This window comes from Lepus europaeus, chromosome 4 (assembly GCF_033115175.1).
Source record: "Lepus europaeus isolate LE1 chromosome 4, mLepTim1.pri, whole genome shotgun sequence".
Taxonomy (NCBI): Eukaryota; Metazoa; Chordata; class Mammalia; order Lagomorpha; family Leporidae; genus Lepus; species Lepus europaeus.
Genome location: NC_084830.1, coordinates 134,425,305 through 134,444,786, shown reverse-complemented (window position 1 = coordinate 134,444,786; position 19,482 = coordinate 134,425,305). Strand labels below are relative to the sequence as shown.

Genomic DNA, 19,482 nt, shown 5'->3' with positions numbered 1-19,482 from the left:
CATCTGTAGCTCTTACAATGCCACAAGATGGCATTTATTTATTGATAAAGTCTGTAGACTCAGTAGAGAAGCTGTTAACTGTAACATAAAACTTCTTCAAGCTCCTGTGATATGCCATAATTGTGTCAGCTGTTGATTTTACTGTTTGAGAGTAGAACCTGTGCAATATCTTATACTGTATTTTGTTATAAAACCTGTGTATAATTTCACATGCTGGCTAAATTAATAATCTCTATTTTGTTATAACACAATACTTGAAGCATGCTAACTTTTTAAAGAAAAGAAGTTTATTTAGCTCACTATTTTGGAGGCTCAGAGGCATTTGCTAGCATTGCTGAGCTCTGGTGAGGGGCCATGCAGTGGTGGCAGGAAGAACTCACGGTATCAAACAGGAAGCTGGAAAGATTTAGGTCCTACAGCCCCTGACAACAGCACAACCCCAGTTAACCTAACAATGTGGCCTAAAATTCTACCACCATAATGAGGACCCAGCCTCCAACACAAGAAACTCTGGACAGACCATATCCAGCCCACGGCACTGACACTGTTAGATGTTCATTAACTGTGTGACTTCTTCTTGGCATTACGTTATGCTACTGAGTCATTTGCTTTTTTAATAATTTTTTAAGCTGAATATGACTTTTTTAAAAAAGCTTTATTTTAAATGATTATTAGGACCTCAAAATAATGCCACCTTTAGTTGTCAATGGATATTACTTACAACCAAGTGATGTTAATTTTTTTGACCCATAGCTACCTCTGTAAATTGTTTGAGACAGAAGGAAGAACCCAGAAACACATTCACACTTGATTTATGACTGAGATAAACTGCAGGAGTATGGGAAAATTGCAGTCTTTTTCATAAGTAGTGTTGGGACTGTTGAGTATCTATGTTGAACAGGATGAAATTGGGCTCCAATAATACACCATGGACAAAAATGAATTCCATGTACAGTACAGAATTAAATGTGAATGGCAGCGGGCCAGCACTGTGGCATAGCAGGTAAGGCCGCAGCCTGCAGTACTGGCATCCCCTACGGGTGTCGGTTCAAGTGCCAGCTGCTCCACTTCTGATCCAGCTCTCTGCTGTTACCTGGGAAAGCAGTTGAAGATAGCCCAAGTTCTTGGGCCCTTGCACCTGCGTGGGAGACCCAGAAGAAGCTCTTGGCTCCTGGCTACAGATCAGCCCAGCTCCAGCCGTTGGGGCCATTTGCAGAGTGAACCAACAGATGGAAAACCTCTCTCTCTCTCTGTCTTTGCCTCTCTGTAACCTTGCAGTATGAATAAATAAATAAATACTTTTTTAAATACTTGGTGGGGCTGGTGTTGTGGCACAGCAGGTGAAGCCGCTGCCTGTGCTGCTGGCATCACATATGGGCACTGGTTTGCATCCTGGATGCTCCTCAGTGCAGCCAAGTCTTCCATGGATCTCACACTAGTTACCCAGCTGCATTCACCCTGTGAAAATTCAGTAAGCTATATTTCAGATTGGTGCATTTTTAAACATATATGCCATGCTTCAATAGTAAGTCTTTATAAAGGAAAACTGCAATTTGTAAATCATATAACCAACAAAAGATTCATACCAAACTATTAGAGACTTCCTACAACTCAATAAGATGATTACATCAATAGAAAAATGAGCAAAATAACTGAACAGAAACTTGAAAAACAAGGAAAACCAGAGGCTCTATCTAACATGAAGAGATGTCCAGCCTTATTAATCTTTGGAGAAAGGCAAATTAAAGTGAGATCAGGGGCCATATATCATGGCACAGCATGCTAACCCATTACCTGCAATGTTGGCATCCCACATGAACACTAGTTCAAGCCCAAGCTGTTAACAATTCAGTACAGCTCCTTTAATGTGCGTGGGAAAGCAGAAGACAGCCCCAGGGCTTAGGCCCCTTCTACCCTGGATGGAGCTACAGGCTTCTGACTTTGGCCTGGTCATTGAGGCCATTTGGGGAGTAAACAAGCAGATGGAAGATCTCTCTGTCTCTCCCACTCTGTAACTCTGCCTTTCAAATAAATCACTACATCTTAAAAAAAAAAAAAAAAAGAATCTCTAGAACATATGCAAACACATGGAGACTGAACAACATGCTCCTGGATGAACCATGGGACATAAAGAAATCAAAAGAGAAATCAAAAAACTGTTGAGGAACAGTTGTTTTTTGTTTTTTTTTTTTTTTTCATACTATTTATTGAACTCTTTACTTAGTATAGAGTTAATCTTCTGTGTATAAAGTTAATTGAAAATAGATCTTAGTAGAAAACAAGAATGGGAATAGGAGGAGGAGGAAGAAGGGTGGTGTGGGGGTGGGAGGGTGGGTATGGTGGGAAGAATAACTATGTTCCAAAAGTTGTCTTTATGAAGTGTATGAAGTTTGTGTACCTTAAGTAAAAGGCTTCTGGGAAAAAAAAATATTTGCCCCTTATAAGTGGAGGACCTCATGTCTTTGCTTAACTAAGAGCTAACTTCAGATGCAGCCCCCAGTGTAACATGGGATCTGAGCCCAGGCACAGGTGCAGCAGGGGTTGTGAGCATCACAAATAAGCCAGCACAGAAAACAGGGAGAAGCGGCCAGGTTCTTCTCTACAGTTTTCTAAGGAGCAGAATGGGTGTAGGAGTAAACCATACTCAGATTCAATTCTTACATTTTATATGCACCTCCCATGTGCCTTGCCTGCACCAAATAAAACTACCTCAATTAGCATTTCCAATAATAATAAAATCTACTTTTACTTCTAAGTATGCAGAGACTTAATCCTAATCAGAAGGGGTCCAAGGCAGGCATGTGGCCCAAGGGTCATGACACCACTTGCGGCACCTGCAATCCCTATTGGAGTTCCTAGGTTTGAATTCTGGTTCCACTTCCCATCTGACTTCCAGCTAATGCACATTCTAGAAGGCAGCAGGTGATGGCTCAAGTACGTAAGTCCCTGTCAATCCACTTGGGAGAACTAAATTCAGTTCTAGATGCCTGGCTTCAGTCTGACCCATTCCCAGTGGACATTTGGGGAGTGAATCAGTAGAAGGAAGATTTCTCAGTGTCTATCTCTCTGACTTCCAAATAAATAAATACAAGTTTTAAAAAGAATGGAGTGCAAACTGCAAATAAGCAGAAGCACTTTACAGTTCTCCAGCCATGGGTTCACAGTCCTCACCAGCCCGCCTTGAATGCTGAGGAACCTGTCTATGAAGTTTCCTTTTGCTTCACCTTTGCCTAATTGCTCTCAAACTGTTTTGTATATCACAACTGGAATACCAGGTCACTTATCGAAAATAATGTGTCCTGGCGCCGGCACTCTGTGGCGCAGCTGGTTAACGCCCTGGCCTGAAGCACCGGCATCCCATTTGGGCGCCGGTTCGAGACCTGGCTGCTTTACTTCCTGTCCAGCTCTCTGCTATGGCCTGGGAAAGCGGTAGAAGATGGCCAAGTCCTTGGGCCCCTGCACCCACCCTGCTCCTGACTCCTGGCTTTGGATTGGCGCAGCTCCGGCCACTGCGGCCAATCAGGGAGTAAACCAGCGGATGGAGGACCTCTTTCTCTCTCTCTGCTTCTCCTCTCTCTGTGTAACTCTGACTTCCAAGTAAAAATAAATCTTTAAAAAAAAATGTGTCCTGTACTCTGAAGCCAACATAAAAAATGCGGAGGTAATTCTGAACTACCCACGGCAATGCTTGCTTTACTGAAAGGTTTCACCACCCTCCGATGCTAAAAACCTATGTCCCATAAATAGTCCAAAATATAAATCCCTCATATTCACTTATTTTGGACATTCATCTTCTCTGAATTACCTCTGTCCTGCTCTTTCCACCAAACCCTTCTCCTTGCTCTAAACAACAACAATTCTGAGGACAGGAAGTGTCACTTGAGTTTACACCATTTGCCCAAAACCAGAGGTGGCACATGCTCCAGCATGAGCACCACCCTGCTTCCATCCTCTGCCCACGGCAGATACTACAAATCAATCCAGGGCCCTTATCAAGGCCTCAGAACCCTTCTCAACAGCACTTCAAACAGCCACCTCCAATCAGTGGGAATATATACGATTAACAAGATATATTTTGTTTCATTAGCCAATCAACATGCCCCTTTCTTGATTTCCTTCCTCCTCTAATTACACTGTAAATCCTTCCTTTTATTGTTCTCAGAGCAATACAATTAAGCCTCAGTTAATCCCGAGTCACAATCTTCACAGATCTACGACACCTTCAGGGTCCTCATCCTAGCAGACTGTACTGAACACTTTTAACACGTTGAATGCCACTGTAAACCAGAGCAGAGTAGAAAACTACTCTAAAAATCAAAGAACCAAGTAAATAAAGGTGCTGAACAGATAACAAAACACCTGTGAAATAGTAAGCTGTGCACACACCAGGGAAATGCTCAACACGAGTGGCCCAGGGAGGCTGATGCTTAGCGTCAAGCTCATAGCACGGAAACCTGGCTTCAGTAAATAGTTCTGATTTTGCTTTCAGTACTTACTGATGATTCTTTATTCCGCTAAGGGGGCACCACACTGTTCCTTCAGCAGCATCTCCATTATTCTAATTCCCTAGAGATAAAAGAAAGAAAAATCAAAACATCATATTTCAGAGACAAGCCCTTGTGCCACCACCTCTTTCCTTCAAGGAATCCAGGTCATGCTCACATTCTCATTTCAGGAAAGTAGGCTCATCATCACACCCTATGTTTTTATAATATTTTACTTAGCAATTTCACCTACATTATCTCCAGACACTCAGAACCACTCACAAAGAGGGGCAGAGCAGAGTTTAAACATAAGAAAACAGCCCAAGAGAAGTTAAGTAACTTCTCGAAAGCAGCCCGGTTGCTAAGTGGCATTGCCAGAGCTGGAATACTGGCAAGAGTTAACAGTTATTGAACGCTGGGACATGTGCTGGGTTTGCTACTAAGGCTTTACATGCACTATCTTGGAAGTGGATGCTATGTGCCTGACTAAAGATCCCCTCCAGAACTGAAGTGTTCCTTCCCCTGCCTACCCACACCGCAGGCTGTTGCTGACAATCAGCCACCCTCAGCCAAAGGGAGTTGCCTTCCCTGAAAGCATCCTCTCCATGGGAAGCCTACATTCAGCAAGTGGTAGATGTAGGCCCATAGAGGGATGGCCCCCTTTCCTTAATTTGAAACAGCTCTAAAAGGCATCCCCCCTCCACAGCTCCCCACAGGATCAGCTGAGACCTTTGTTGCAATGTCAACATCACCTTTTCCTAAGCATGTTTTTCTCACAAGAGTTGTTCGTCAGAGCCCCTCCAGTACCCTCTGCATGCAAATCTCCACCTCTGAACCTAGGTTCCAAAAGCCAACCTAGGACACTTTATTTAAGACACATGGAGGGGTAGGCGCTGTGGCCCAGCAGATTAAAGCCCCAGCCTGCAGCCCCAGATTTCCCATACAGGCTGGTTCAATTCCAGGCTGCTCCACTTCTGATCCAGCTCTCTGGTATGGCCTGGGAAAGCAGTGGAGGATGGCCTGAGTCCTTGGGCCCCTGCACCCGTGTGGGAAGACCTGGGGGAAGCTCCTGACTCCTGGCTTCGGACTGGCGCAGCTCCAGCCATTGTGGCCACTTAGGGAGTAAACCAGCAGATAGATGGAAGACCTCTCTCTCTCTCTCTCTCTCTCTCTCTCTCTCTTTCTCTGCCTCTCCTTCTCTCCCTGTGTAACTTTTTCAAATAAATAAATAAATCTTTAAAAACACACACAGAGCCCTTGAATGAGCACTATTCTTACTCCTATTAGTACTGAGGAGGATACAACTAGAGGTTTCCGTAATGTCCCAAAGTTACATAGCTATTCAGGAACAACGCCAGGGAGAGAGCTCAGGCACACTACTCTGATTTCAGAGCTATCCCTTCACCTGCCAGAAGCACTCATTCCACAGCTTCTCAAATCAACCGTCCCTGTCCAGTAATATTACCCTGGAGGAAACAAGAAAGCAGCAGCTGCTTCCCCTCTTCAGAGACAAGTTCTCCAGCCAGAGGATAACCCCTCAAGTGGAAGGACCCACTCTTAATGTAATTGTGAAACAGAACTAAAAGAAGTCAAAGCTGGATCCAGAGGCAACAGATTCACTAATCTCAGAGACTAGAAAGAACTTTGGAAAGAATGATAAAGATGAAAGGAATACAAAATGCATGAACCCATTCCCTCCCAGAAAGTCTCTCACTGAACAGGTCCCAAAGTACTTTCGTTAGGAAGCACTCACATGACCGCCTCATCCCAGCAGGTCTGGGAAATGCTGAGTGGTCCCACAGGGCAAGTCAGGCACTTGGTACCTGGGATTTGTTCTGAGCCAAGGGATGGGGGTGGGATAATCAAAGGCAAAATTAGAGCAAACAACAAAATATATTTAACAGCAACGTAGACTGAACAAAAGTTAGCATTTCCTTAAGGAGCCAGGTCCTTCAAATTCTGCCAGGCCATTGCCCCAAAAACTGCCAGCATCTTGGAAGGAAGGGACATTCAAGGGCCCTCAGAGAACTCTGAACAGCATGCAGTATTGGCTCAAGCAACACATCAAACCGTAGGGGCAGGAGCACTATCATCAAGACCAGAAGACATGGATCCCAGCCCCAAAAATCATTCTGCTGGCTACTTAAGCTGATCACTTTTACCAAGGAGTAACTTAAGACTTCAGCAATCAGTGGGCTTTAAGGCCAATTGGATCAGTGCTGCACAATGGAATTACTAAGAGAATCCACAAAAGCAAACGAAGATCCCCAAGTCTTGGCAACTGACTCAATCACAAATTCCAAGGGGGAATCTAGAATCTATACATGTGTAAAACACTTTTGCGATATTTTTTAATGGAGATTTATTTATTTATTTGAAAGGCAGAGTTATAGAGAGAGGGAGATGGAGATGGGTTGAGAGAAAGAACGAGATCTTGCATCTCCTGGTTCACAGCACAAACATCTACAACAGCCAGGGCTAGGCCAGTCTGAAGCCAGGAGCCAGGAGCCCCATTATGAGTAGTAGGGACCCACATACGTGGGCCATGATCCACTGCCTTCCAGGCACATTAACAAGAAGATGAACAGGAAATGGAGTAGCCAGGATACACACTGGCACTCCAATGTGAGTTACCAGCGTAACAGTGGCTTAACCTGCTGTACCACAAAACCAGCTCCTACTTAAGTGATTGAGCATAATTAGTCTATTTATTAGAACTTGTATATAATAGGGTTTTTTAAATGATTGTATTTATTTGAGAGACAGAGTTTCAATGTGCTGATTCATTCCAAATATCCACAAAAGCTGGGGCTGAGACCAGCAGAAGCTGGTAGCTAGGAACTCAGTCTAGTCTCCCAAGTAAGTGTCAGAAACCAAATTACTTGAACCATCACCTCAGTCACTCAGGGTCTAGATGGCAGGCAGCTAGCATCAGGAACCAGAACGGGTAATTGAACTCAGGGCCTCCCATGCAAGATGGGGACATCTTAACTGCTAGGTAAACAGCTGCTCCTAAAGAGCAGTGTTATATCACTTTTGAAACCCCTTCCAACTCTGCTGTCTTGGAATTGGTGAAACAGGGTTCTTAATCATTTCTGAAGATGAAGTATGCACTGTACATTTAGAACTACTCTCTTCTGAGGAACTGAAGGGACAGCAGGCAGAGGTGGGAGATGAAATAACCAGTGGAATGAAATTTAACCAAGTTCTTAACACAAGACCTGAATTGTGCTTATTTCTGCTCATTTCTCATATATTCAATAGTTTTGATTAATGATACTTTACTATGCACCTACTGCTTGCACTGCAGATTAAATGGTGAACAGAGAAGATAAAGTCCCTGCCCTTACAGAACTTAGTCTGGTAGAGTTCAGCCCTGTTCCAATTTTTTTCAGCAAACCTCTAGACATTTTTTCCTTCGAGGAAGGAAAAAAAACTACCATATTAATTCCCTCCCCAGCCTCCTTTTCTGGAACAGATGCATAAATCTAGATGGTGTGTTTTTAAAACAAGAAAAGCACACACCCTCCTCGGGAAGCAAGAACCTGTGAACTCTCCCATCCGTCTAAATGCAGGTTGCCGCCACTTACTGAACCGAACATTAATTGACATAAGTGAAGACGCTTAGGTTTGCCTTGGGAATTGAAAGACTTTATTTATTGAATCAATTATGTTCACAATGTGACAGTTGATTTTTCTTCTTTTCCGTTCTCTCATACCACTTTAGTCTTTTTAAGCAGAACAGATACAGAAAGTGGAGAATGGGGGTTGGGGGAAGAGGTCTAAAAGTGAATTTTTTTAAAAAAGGGAGAACCTGATAAGAACAGATAGGGGAGGGTTGCGGGCGGGAGGGAAGTTATGGGAGGGGGGAAGCCATTGTAACCCATAAGCTATACTTTGGAAATTTATATTCATTAAATAAAAGTTTAATAAAAAAAAAAAAAGGGGGGGGGGAGAACCTAACAGGGAGACCAAGCTATTATTTAGTACCTCTCTTCAGCAAGAAAGTCCCAAATCAAAACACAATCAATAGAGTCCTTTCAAAGTTCATTCCAATGCTTAAATCTCAAACCCCAGGAGATCAGGCATAAAGGGTATACATTTATACCACTTATCACACAATGATGCCTGAAATGCAGAACAAACCTTAAGTGGATCCACCTTTACAGATACAGCTTAAAAGCTTTCTGGACTGACAAACCATAAACCAGCTTGATTTTATTATTTCTTTCCCCTCAGAGAATCTTCTTCTCTATTATAAGGCTATCTTTCTCTATTTGCCAATGTACAGATAAGTGAGCTATCTCATAGTCTCATTTCCCTAACACCAGAGCCATGTAGGCCAACGTATCCCCACAAAGGAGTCTCAGCGTCTTTCAGATCCAAAACATTTCGCAAATACCCCTCTGATCATTACTGAAAACACAAAGCTTGTCGTGAGAGGAGCAGAAAGAAGTCAGAAGCAAAGGCAGCTAAATCCAGACAGTGTATTTATTTTGTTATCAAACCAATGCTTCCTTAAGAAGCTCTGATTTACCTAGGGAGTTCCAAAGAGAGTAATATTTAGACCTTACAAGCTCTAAAGCAGTTCTCAAAAGGTACATCCACGCAGAGCTCTTAACAAAAGAGAACTGCTCACTTAATTATCACGATGACAAAAGCTTGGTGTTAAAGACTCCCAACAGAAATGATGCTTCCTGTGGATCACGGCTTCGGAGCAAACACCAGAAACAGCAGCAGCACTCGCTGCACGTGAGGGACTGCACTGAGGCCGGAGGGAACAGGCATGCATAGAAGACTCGAAGGGTCACTGGTCTCTTGGGAGGATACAGAGGAATTCAAAAGAACTGAAAGGCTAGCCAGTCTCTGAGAAGCCTTGGGATGTCTAAAAGCAAAAAGTACAATGGGAGAAAGGAGGTAGGAAATGGTCTGGCAGGAAGGGAAGACTCGTAGAAGCCACCAGAAGAGAAGGATTTGAGGATGACCCAGAGGCTGGCAGAGGCTGGCTTAGGAAAAGGCAAGGTGGTGGGAAGCATCTGTAGCACTCCAGCAGTTAACAATTGCTCCCTGCAGGGTGGTAAGTAGGACTGGATACAGCAAGAATGAAGACCATTTCACTTCCCACCTGTCTACTCTGACAATCACCCATCCCCAACACACAGATTCTGCCCTACTTTTGCTCGCTTCTTTTGTGAACAGACAATAGCACATAAAACCTCTCTGATTTACCCACAAATGACACTGTGTTCAAGAACACTACTAGAGATTCAGGCTCACCTCACACTTGCTGTGAGACACTGGATATTTTTCTTATATTCTCATTGCCTCATCTGTGAAGAGAGACAGTAATAGAGACTTGTATGATGAGTTACTTAAAATCATGGTTAATCTGGTGATGATGGTACCGTGTTTCTGGTGACCACTCAGTAAATAAATAGCTGTTCATCAGCCTCTTTCATGATCATCTGATTCCACTTAGAATGCAAGCCCCATGAAGTTCAGAGCTTTGTCTATCTTGATCAACATGTACCCCCAGAAACAACGTTCTGGAACAGAAGGCAAGCAGAAATGTCTGCAGAATGAATGAATGAATGAATGAATCTACCAATCAACCACTCAATCACCCACTTACATGTCTACCACATTAGATGGTACCATGCTCAGGGGCAGGGAACAAAATTTACTTATATGTCAGTGCAGAATATGGCACACAGGAGGCACTCAATGTTGATGGACAGTAAAATTGATCAGCTGATTCCTCCTGGACGCAGGCTGATGAGTCTGAATTTTGGAAGCACAATGCAATCTGCCTAGTTGTTAGCATCCTTGAAACTGTCATTGAAAAGATCAGCTTTCCAATAGCTGCCCTAGGAGATGAGAGCATGATATTGGACCTTCTCACTACCAGATGTCCCCATATGTCCAACTCAAAAACCTGGTTACATTTCCTCATTCTTTTCTTGAAAGTCCCCCCATCTTATGCTTTAGCAATGGGTCTGATCATATTTTCTTAGGTTCCTGCTTTTAGGACATGGTCACAATGTGCAAAAGGAATCCAGAGCAGAGAACTGCAGAGCATGCAACCCAGGCAATGTGCAGAAGGAGGAAAACCCAGATAGCTGAACCAAAGAGACCAGAGCACCACCAGACACATTGGAGCCCTTTCAGAAGTCAGATGTCTGTAGAACAAGGAAATCCAGACTTAGAAGTCCATTTTACTATGCTGGCCTGCATCCAAGCCCCTCCAATCAGAACTTATCTAGCCAGTGTTTCCACATACAAGCTTTCTGCTATCTGATCCATAAAACTTTACCCAGATCCCCATTGGGGAGGCAGATTTGAGCCACACACTCTTGCCTCCTACAGGTCATCAGCTAAGTCTTTCTCTTCTCAAAAGACTGGCCTAGTAGAATGTGCTTAGGTACAACAAGCAGCAAACTGACCTCACTGGGTAACAAGAACAAAACAAGGAAAGGAGAAAAGATGAATGACAATGAGGGGAGGGAATGAGGAAAAGGAACTACCAGCAAAGGCAGGACTTAAAATGGGTCTAAGGAATTTGGATTACCCAGAGAAGTTTAGAAGGTAGGATACTTTCAAATGCTGAAGTTTGTATTATAAAACCAGTAATGTCCTGATGAAAAGATTTTCACCAAGTTACTTCAAAAACCTCATATTCCTTTTTTATTTTCATTTTTATTTAATGTTTGAAAGAGAGAGACAGACAGACCAATACAGTGCTCTTATCTGCTTGTTTGTTCATCAAAGGCCCACGACAGCCAGGACTGAGCCAGGGTCTCAATCTGGGTCTTCCACAAGGGTGGCAGGGACCCAAGTACTTGAGCCCTCATCTGCTGCCTCCTGAGGTGCATATTAGCAGGAAGCTGGAATCAAATGGACATGGGACTTGAACTCAGGCACTCTGATATGAGATGTGGGCATCCCAACCAGCATCCTAGCCACTACCAGACCAAACGCCCACCCTGCCTTCTGATCGTAATTCCTTTATTTATTTGTTTTATATAGAACTGTCTCAGAACCTTTTCATTTACTTTATGTAGAATCATAAAGGTATGAATAAAAAGAGTAAGTGTATGTCATTCCCTTTATGTGACCCCCAAGTGGTGTCTCATTGCTCTTATAACAAATCCACACTCCTTATCCCATCAGGCTCTGTCTATGTGCTGCCAGCCCACTCCTGCAGCCATCACCCCCTCATTTCTCCCCTCACTACCCACAGTCAGGTACACAGCCTGCTTTCTATTATTGGGCCATGCTCAGATCCTTCTGCACTTCCTATTCTCTTAGGAAGGTTCATCCCCAGAACTTCAATTCACTGCCAGCACCCTGCAATACTCGACCCCCAATTCAACCAGCACCTCCTCAGACTGCCCTGATTGGCCAGCCGGGCCAGTCTGGATGACATCCTCTGCATTACAGTCTTCACGGCTTTCATCACAAAATCTCATGCTTTGTAAGTACTTTGTACTGACACGCATGCTACAATTTACCCACCATGAGAGAGAAGAGACCTGGCCCATGTTCACTGTGGAATCTTTAGCACCTCCACTAGAATCCAGCACAGAAGATGCAACTGAGAAGAGAACAAGGTAGGAGGGAAGGAATCTGCTTCCAGTTTCCTCATCAAAAAGTTAACAGGGCCAGCGCTGTGGCTCAATAGGCTAATCCTCCGCCTGCGGCGCCGGCACACTGGGTTCTAGTCCTGGTCGGGGCACCGGATTCTGTCCCGGTTGCCCCTCTTCCAGGCCAGATCTCTGCTATGGCCCGGGAGTGCAGTGGAGGATGGCCCAAGTGCTTGGGCCCCGCACCCCATGGGAGACCAGGAGAAGCACCTGGCTCCTGGCTTCAGATCAGCGCGGTGCGCCGCCTACAGCGGCCATTGGAGGATGAACCAATGGCAAAGGAAGCCCTTTCTCTCTGTCTCTCTCACTGTCCACTCTGCCTGTCAAAAAAAAAAAAAAAGTTAACAAAGAAACACTGCAAAGCTTCTCCAGGAAGAGAGCTTTTGCCACAATAAAGCACCTTTTAATCTGATGCTGCGAAGCTAATTCTTTCAGTTTAGGGCTTTCTCATCTATAAAACTAGGATAAAACCAAATAAGGAGGAGGAGGAGGAGGTTCAAATTCATTAGCACATACTGTATGTCTAGCATTGTGCTGAGAGCTTTACCTGCACTAACTTATTTGACCCTCCCAGCTACCTGAGAGGCTTATCATCTTTTTTGCTTTCTGGATGAGATCAAGGCTTACAAAAATTAAACACTCTGTCCAAAAGCTCATAGTAACTAAAAAGCAAAGCCACAACTGAAGCCAAGGCAATCAGACTGGAGAGTCTAGGATCTTACAGCACAAGAAAGGCAGGGAAGTTTAAGTAAGAAAACAACACCTATGATAATGCTGGGTACATAGTAAGAGCTTTCTTCCCTTCTCTATTGACTATGTTCAGAAAGACTAATAAACAAACCATATTTTAGCCCTCCTACCAAACAAAATGTTATGAATCTTAACATATGAATCAATATCTAATCACATCTATAAATTATTTTAAATAAAACACTTTTCAAGTAGGAACAGTCTGATAACAATGTCTGACTTCAATATAATTTTCTCACAGTGTCTACTAGACCCTTGAGTGAGATTCATTTTTATTTTTATAAATAACCCAAAATCTTTAGGTATAACTGCAGATTAAACTGATACAATAATTCAGATGTCTTCACTTGATCTTAGAAAGCTGTGTCTCTCTCTAAGGAGAATATTTAATTCCCATAATTTTTAACAACAGAATATCTCCCAACATAATAAAAATCTACAACAAGGAAAGGATCTTTTATTATCTTATCTAGGAAGGAAAATCTCACCAAAGATCTGAAAGTGGCCCATGGGTCAAAATCACAATGAAAGATCACAAAGACATTTTCAGAATGCCAACTTCCAAATAAACTCTGACCTGACACAAGCATTTAAGCCATTGGTGTTTTTCTATTTTATAAATATTTATGTTACTTCCCCCACCCTCCAAGGTGACTCAATTGGTCAATTTCATTTTTAATTTTTTAAAATGTGACCCGTATTTCATTTATTGTTCCTGAGTCTGACCTCATGTTCTCACCACTCACTGTCTGGGCAGCTGTAACCCAGCACCATCATCATTAATGACAGTACTGACAAACGATCAATGAATACTTGCTTAGAAGCCCTGGTGTATGGAAAGTTTACTACTCCCGTCCCAGGGGTGTCAGCTCTGACTACACTTCAGCACCTGGCACCAGGAGGTACCAGTACCAACTCTTGTTGTCTTGATTGTCACAAACTTAAAAAAAAAATGGAAAAATTCTATCGGCTCCCCTTTATCAGTTATTTTTCCACTGTTCATCACACTTAAGCTGAGTCATCTTTTCCCCCTGCTTTTTCCCCTTGTTTCTTTCCTGTCCTAAGAGATAAAATGGTTAGCAGCATGCCTGTACATTTTATCAATGAATTGTCTCCAACGGAATAAATAAATCCTACCCGTGCCAGGAAGATAAATCAATCTAACAGATGCCCAGATAATTCTCCTTTTATGTTTCTTGCCTCCCCTTCTCCTGCCCCCAGATTCATGTATTTCTGCCATTCAATGAACTTCTTTACATCAGGGCCAGTCTGCTCTGTCTTCAAACAAGGTGTTTCCTTTGAACAAAATATAATTTCCTAAAGCTAAATTTCCGATAAAAACTCATGCCACCAAGTCTCAACAACATTGAGGTTAATGATCATTTATTTGGCACTAAGTACATGCCAGGGCTTTATCTACATAATCTCATTTAATCTTCAACAGTCCCATGAAGTAAGACACTTTTACTCTTATCATTTCCAGGTAAGGAAACAGCCTTTTGGAGGTGAACAATGTGCTCAAGGTCACACAGTAGCAGGGCTAGGATTTAAATCTGGGTTTCTCCAATTCTTTCCCTCAATGAAAATAAAATAAGGGGGCAGGGGTTAGCACCTCAAAGTCATGCAGCCCAGTCATCAAGTCGAAGACTCCAACTGTGTCGTCTGGCCAATTCAAGTCTGTGCCATCTCATCTCTCAAGCAGTGGCGACAGTACTACCACAGAGAACTGGTGAGTACACAATGAGACAATGCACTCAAAGCACTCAGGATAATGCTCAGAAAATATTATCTCTGCTTAATAAATATTGCTACCTGTTACTCCTATGTGGGACACAAAGTTCCTCCTCTAGATTATTGTTAAAAGATAACACAATGGAAACACAAGCCTTACCAACGTTAGAAAATCACACAATCATATATTCACTTGTTCCTTAATGCAATAAATATTTATTGAGCACTGGTGATAGGCTAGGTACTGAGGACAAAGTGCTAAGCCCCACAGGGAAGTCACTTAGTGAGACAAAGAGTACATTAAAGTAACTATGAAGATTCCCTTCCTGATAAGAGTATCCCAGGGAATCCTTTCTAGGGCAATGGTACAAAACATGAAAGATTCTATGTATAATGATTTTTTACATGATTTTATTAATAATGGTAAATGTTTAAAATAACCTCAGAGCTCATTACTAAAGAGTAAACTAAATTAATATGTAACTTCTTGATATAATATTATGCAGTTACTAAAATGATAGCTTGGAAGTTCTATGTAGTTACTGTGAAAGGCATTTGTGATAAAACATTACTTGAAAAAGCAAGATGCCAAATTGTACTGATACTGTAATTATGACTAGTTAAGGTCTGCATACAAAAGGCTAGAACAAAATATGCCAATTTATAATGAAAAGATAACAATTATCATTTAAGGAGTATTTATTTTTAATTATAATCTCTAAATTCTACTTAAACTGGAAATCAATATGAAAAGAATTGGTGAACTCTTAGAAAAGTCACCATTTTCCTTCACTACAGAAATTCAGAGGAAGACAGAAACAGTTTAGCTAGACTTTAGGGAAGAAAGCCAGCCAAGGAAGAGAGATTCAAATCCCAGACAACAAGTGGGATTCCAATAAAACTGAATGTGATGAAGAAATATCACTCTGACAAACAGGGGTCCCCCAAACACAACGCTTTTTCCCCTAAGAAGAGGCAGTCACTGCAGCCTCCTTCCCATCACATTCCTGAGGCTCTGCCTGCTGCCCAAACCACAAAGGACGGACACAACCAAAGGTCCATCATCAAGAGAAGAAATCCTACTAGAAGGTGGGAAGCTGGGATAAGAAATTACCGTAAGCAAAGGGAAAGAGTGATCAAGGGGATCAGGTGGATGCCCTGAGAGCTCCAGGAGCTTTTCATCAGCACGCTGCATAGCCCATGCACACGCTGCACTACTACTGGATGTAGCAATAAGAAATGAAGTCACACTTCCAATACAAGCAGTTCTACCCAAAATTCTGTATTAACCCTTATGCTGAGATGCCAGATTCATGATTTCCTGGTGTTTTTGGCCAACTAAGAGCTTTAATTTAGCACAGATTTTCTGAATCCTGCCTAATCCTGCAAGTAATGACATTTTTGATCCACAACAGATTTCTATCTCAAATGCACTTCATGTACATGATGTGCAGACAAAACCCCTATTTTTTTTCTTTCTGTATTTCAATGCAGCCAGGCCAGAGCTGTTTTAGTTTTCAATTCTGTGCTGGCCTTAGGTTTATACGAGGTGGGTGAAGATTTATGGTTGCTACAAATTCCTATTTTCTCATCGTCTTTGTCTTTGTCTTTGAATTTAGCACAACAGAGTAAGAGAACAGACTCAGAAAACTGATAGATTGGTTGTAAATTCCAAGCAGAATAGTGGACAACTTCCCAAACCACCAAGCATACTTCACTGAGAGTAAAATAGCCCTGGGAAAGCAAGTATCATAGTAAGTGTGACGAAGATTAAGGACATTTTCTCTACAGGCTAAGTGTCTACTTTAAAGTCAGATTAATACTCAGTGTTGATGGAGACAAGTCATTGGTTTGTCTTGTCTCCTCTCCTAAGCTCACTAGGGTAAAGGACTCTGTCCTCCACACCAAGAAGTCAAAACATTACCAGTTAGTGGCCACTGCTACGGCATAGCAGATAAAACCACAGAGCATCCCATATGGGCACTGGTTTGAGTCCCTGCTGCTCCGCTTCTGATCCAGCTTCCTGCTAGTGTGCCTGGAACAGCAGCAGCAGATGGCCCAGCTACCTGGGTCCCTGCCACCCATACTGGAGACCTTGAAGCTCCTGCCTCCAGGCTTTGGCCTGGCCCAGCTCTGGCCATTGCAGCCATTTGGGAAGTGAAGCAGCAGATGGAAGATCTCTCTCTCTCTCTCTCCCCCTCTCTTTGTAACTCTACCATTCAAATAAATAAAATATTTTTTCTTTCTTCTTTTTAGATTTATAAATATATATATATATATATAGAGAGAGAGAGAGAGCACGCGCGAGAGCGAGCGAGAGTGAGAGCGACAGAAAGATCTATCTTCCATCCACTGGTTCACTCCCCAAATGGCTGCAAGAGTCAGGGCTGGGTCAAACTGATGCCAGGATCCAGAAGACTCTTCCCAGTTTCCTATGTGGGTATGAAGCCCAAGTGTTTAGGCCATCTTCAGCAGCTTTCCCAGGTGTATTAACAGAGACCTAGATCAGAAATGGAGCACAACATGGGATGTAGTCCACATTGCAAATTCATAGAATGACAAATGCTTTAAATAGCACTCTGACCTCAGAATCTGCCCTTAAGGCATTCTGGTCTGGTAGAAAAGCCCCTGAAAACATTTCAGGCATGGAAAGTCAACACATAGTGGCAAAAATGTCCGACATGAAGGACCTTGGTGGGTGAGACCCCTGTGGAAAGAAGTGGTCATCAAGCAAGGCGGTACTATTCTCTCAAGGGAGGAGAGAACTTCCACTTTGCTTATGGCACTGTTTAAATACTGACAGAGTTTGTGGATTCAAAAGGCTTCCACAGCCTAGGCAGCTCATGTCTAGAGCCTTGGGTGATCACTGACATCATACAAAAGAGTGTTAATTGTTAAATTAACAAGAGTCACTGTGCACTAACTTCCATGCAAGACCTCTGTCCTAAAAGAATTGTCTTATAATTATTTCTAAGTGTTCCCAAAAGATGTTGGCTCTGAGATCAGACCATCTTGGTTCAAATTCCAGCTTTACCACTTGCTGGCTAATGACCTTGTACAAATAATTTAATCTCTGTGTGCCTCCTTTCCTCATCTGTAAAATGGAAACAGGGGAATAACAGTAGTCTCTCTTTCAGAGAGCTACTAGAAAGACCAAACGTTTCTAAGACAGTATAGTACTTGCCTCTACAGAAAACACTCAATAAATTATAGCTGCTATTATTACATTTGGTCTTGCCTAAAGTTTTTAGACTAATTTATGTTTATAGAGGGCATGGGTTAAAAATAAGCCAACAAATCTATTACTGAGCACCAATACCTAGGAGACCTTCAAGTCTTTGTAAATACCCTACCATGTGCTTACCACCCTTTCTGCTACATAGTATTTTGTAAAAATATGCTTCTTATTTTTAAATATTTTATTTTGTGATGGGCATTTGACTCAGAGGGTTAAACCACTACTTGGGAAGCCCACATCCTGTATCAGAGTACCTGCAAGTCCTGACTACTCTGTGCTTCCAATCCAGCTTCCTGCTAATGTGCCTGGGGGGCAGCAAGCGATGGCCCAAGTGTTCGGGTCTCTGCAACCCACATGGGAGACCTAGATGAATTGCTGGCTCCCGGCTTTGCCCTGATCTACCTCCAGCTGTTGTGAGCAATCAGTGGGGTACACCAATAGACGGAAGATAACTCTCTCTCTCCCTCTCCCACTTTCTCTCCCTCTCTCTATAACTCTGCCTTTCAAATAAACCATTTTTTTTAAATCATACAATTTGAGAACTGCAAATGATCTACCTAGTCCAATCTAACTTTATAAAAAAAATGACAGTAAAGCTCAGAGTAACTTGTCTAAGTAACAGAGCCATTCAAAGCAACAAAGCCAGAGCAAGAGCCCAGACTCCTGGCTAGGCTGGCAGGTGCCTCACCCCACTGGGTGCAGACAAACTTTGCTCCATCACTATACTCAATGATACCAACACATCTGGAGCTCAGGAAATCACTTTCCGTCACTTCAGGTACTGAACTTTCCAGGTTTCATTGTTTCATAGAAGGCACATTCCAGAATTTCAACTGACTGTTTTAAAAGGATTCCCAAAAGCTTACCACTGAACAGAGTCTGTTATAACCTGGCTGAATTCAAATGAGCCATTGAGGGATTCTGGAATCCTATATTTCATAGTCAAGGTAAAGGCACAGATTTAAACTCAGTAGAAGGAACAAAGAAGTGTATCACTTATAGAATATTCATCTCACCAAGATGTTTTCCCACAAAGGCTATGTTTTGTGCGATGAAAACTCTAGAGGGAACAATGTGAACAGAGATGATGGGGAAGGGGATTTACAAGACAGCAACTACTGTGATTTTACTGATTTAGAAATAAGTTGTTAAAAATCAGAATTCTTGGTAATATTCTCGTGGTATCTAATGAATAAATATCTTCCAAACAGATCTATTTCAGCACTCAAGAATGGGACTAAAAAACTTTATCAACAGAGGTAAATGCAAGGTTGGGAAATAAACCCTCTGTAATTGGAGAGAGAACATATTTTATCAGGTTTTTTTTGAGCTGTTTGGGTGGAGAATCTTGAAAGAATAATCAGGAAATGTGTGTCTCCAATACACGCTCAGCATACTATCACACTGGTGGTCTCAGGACAAGCTCATGACTTCATTGATTCTTTTGTATGGCAGTTTTATCTGTTCCTTTCCTTTACTGGAATTATTGAGCTCTGAAATGTGTACTTTTTCTTGAGATGGTAATCACCAGGGAGGTGTGTACACTGGATGTTCAATTCGCTGATAAGGAATAGAACATCTCAGAGTAACTAGTATAACGTAGCACAATCTCAGAAGCTTGGAGGGGCACTGTTGT

General features: G+C 42.4%; 1 protein-coding gene across 1 annotated transcript in view; it reads right to left on the bottom strand.

The window, feature by feature from the left end:
• Positions 1-19,482, bottom strand: part of PRELID2 (PRELI domain containing 2) — an 87,500-nt gene that overhangs the window by 8,852 nt on the left and 59,166 nt on the right. Inside the window, exon 6 of the mRNA XM_062188910.1 lies at positions 4,497-4,566. Coding sequence (XP_062044894.1) covers positions 4,507-4,566 — 60 coding nt within the window. The 3' untranslated portion in view covers positions 4,497-4,506. The remainder of the gene's footprint in view (positions 1-4,496; positions 4,567-19,482) is intronic.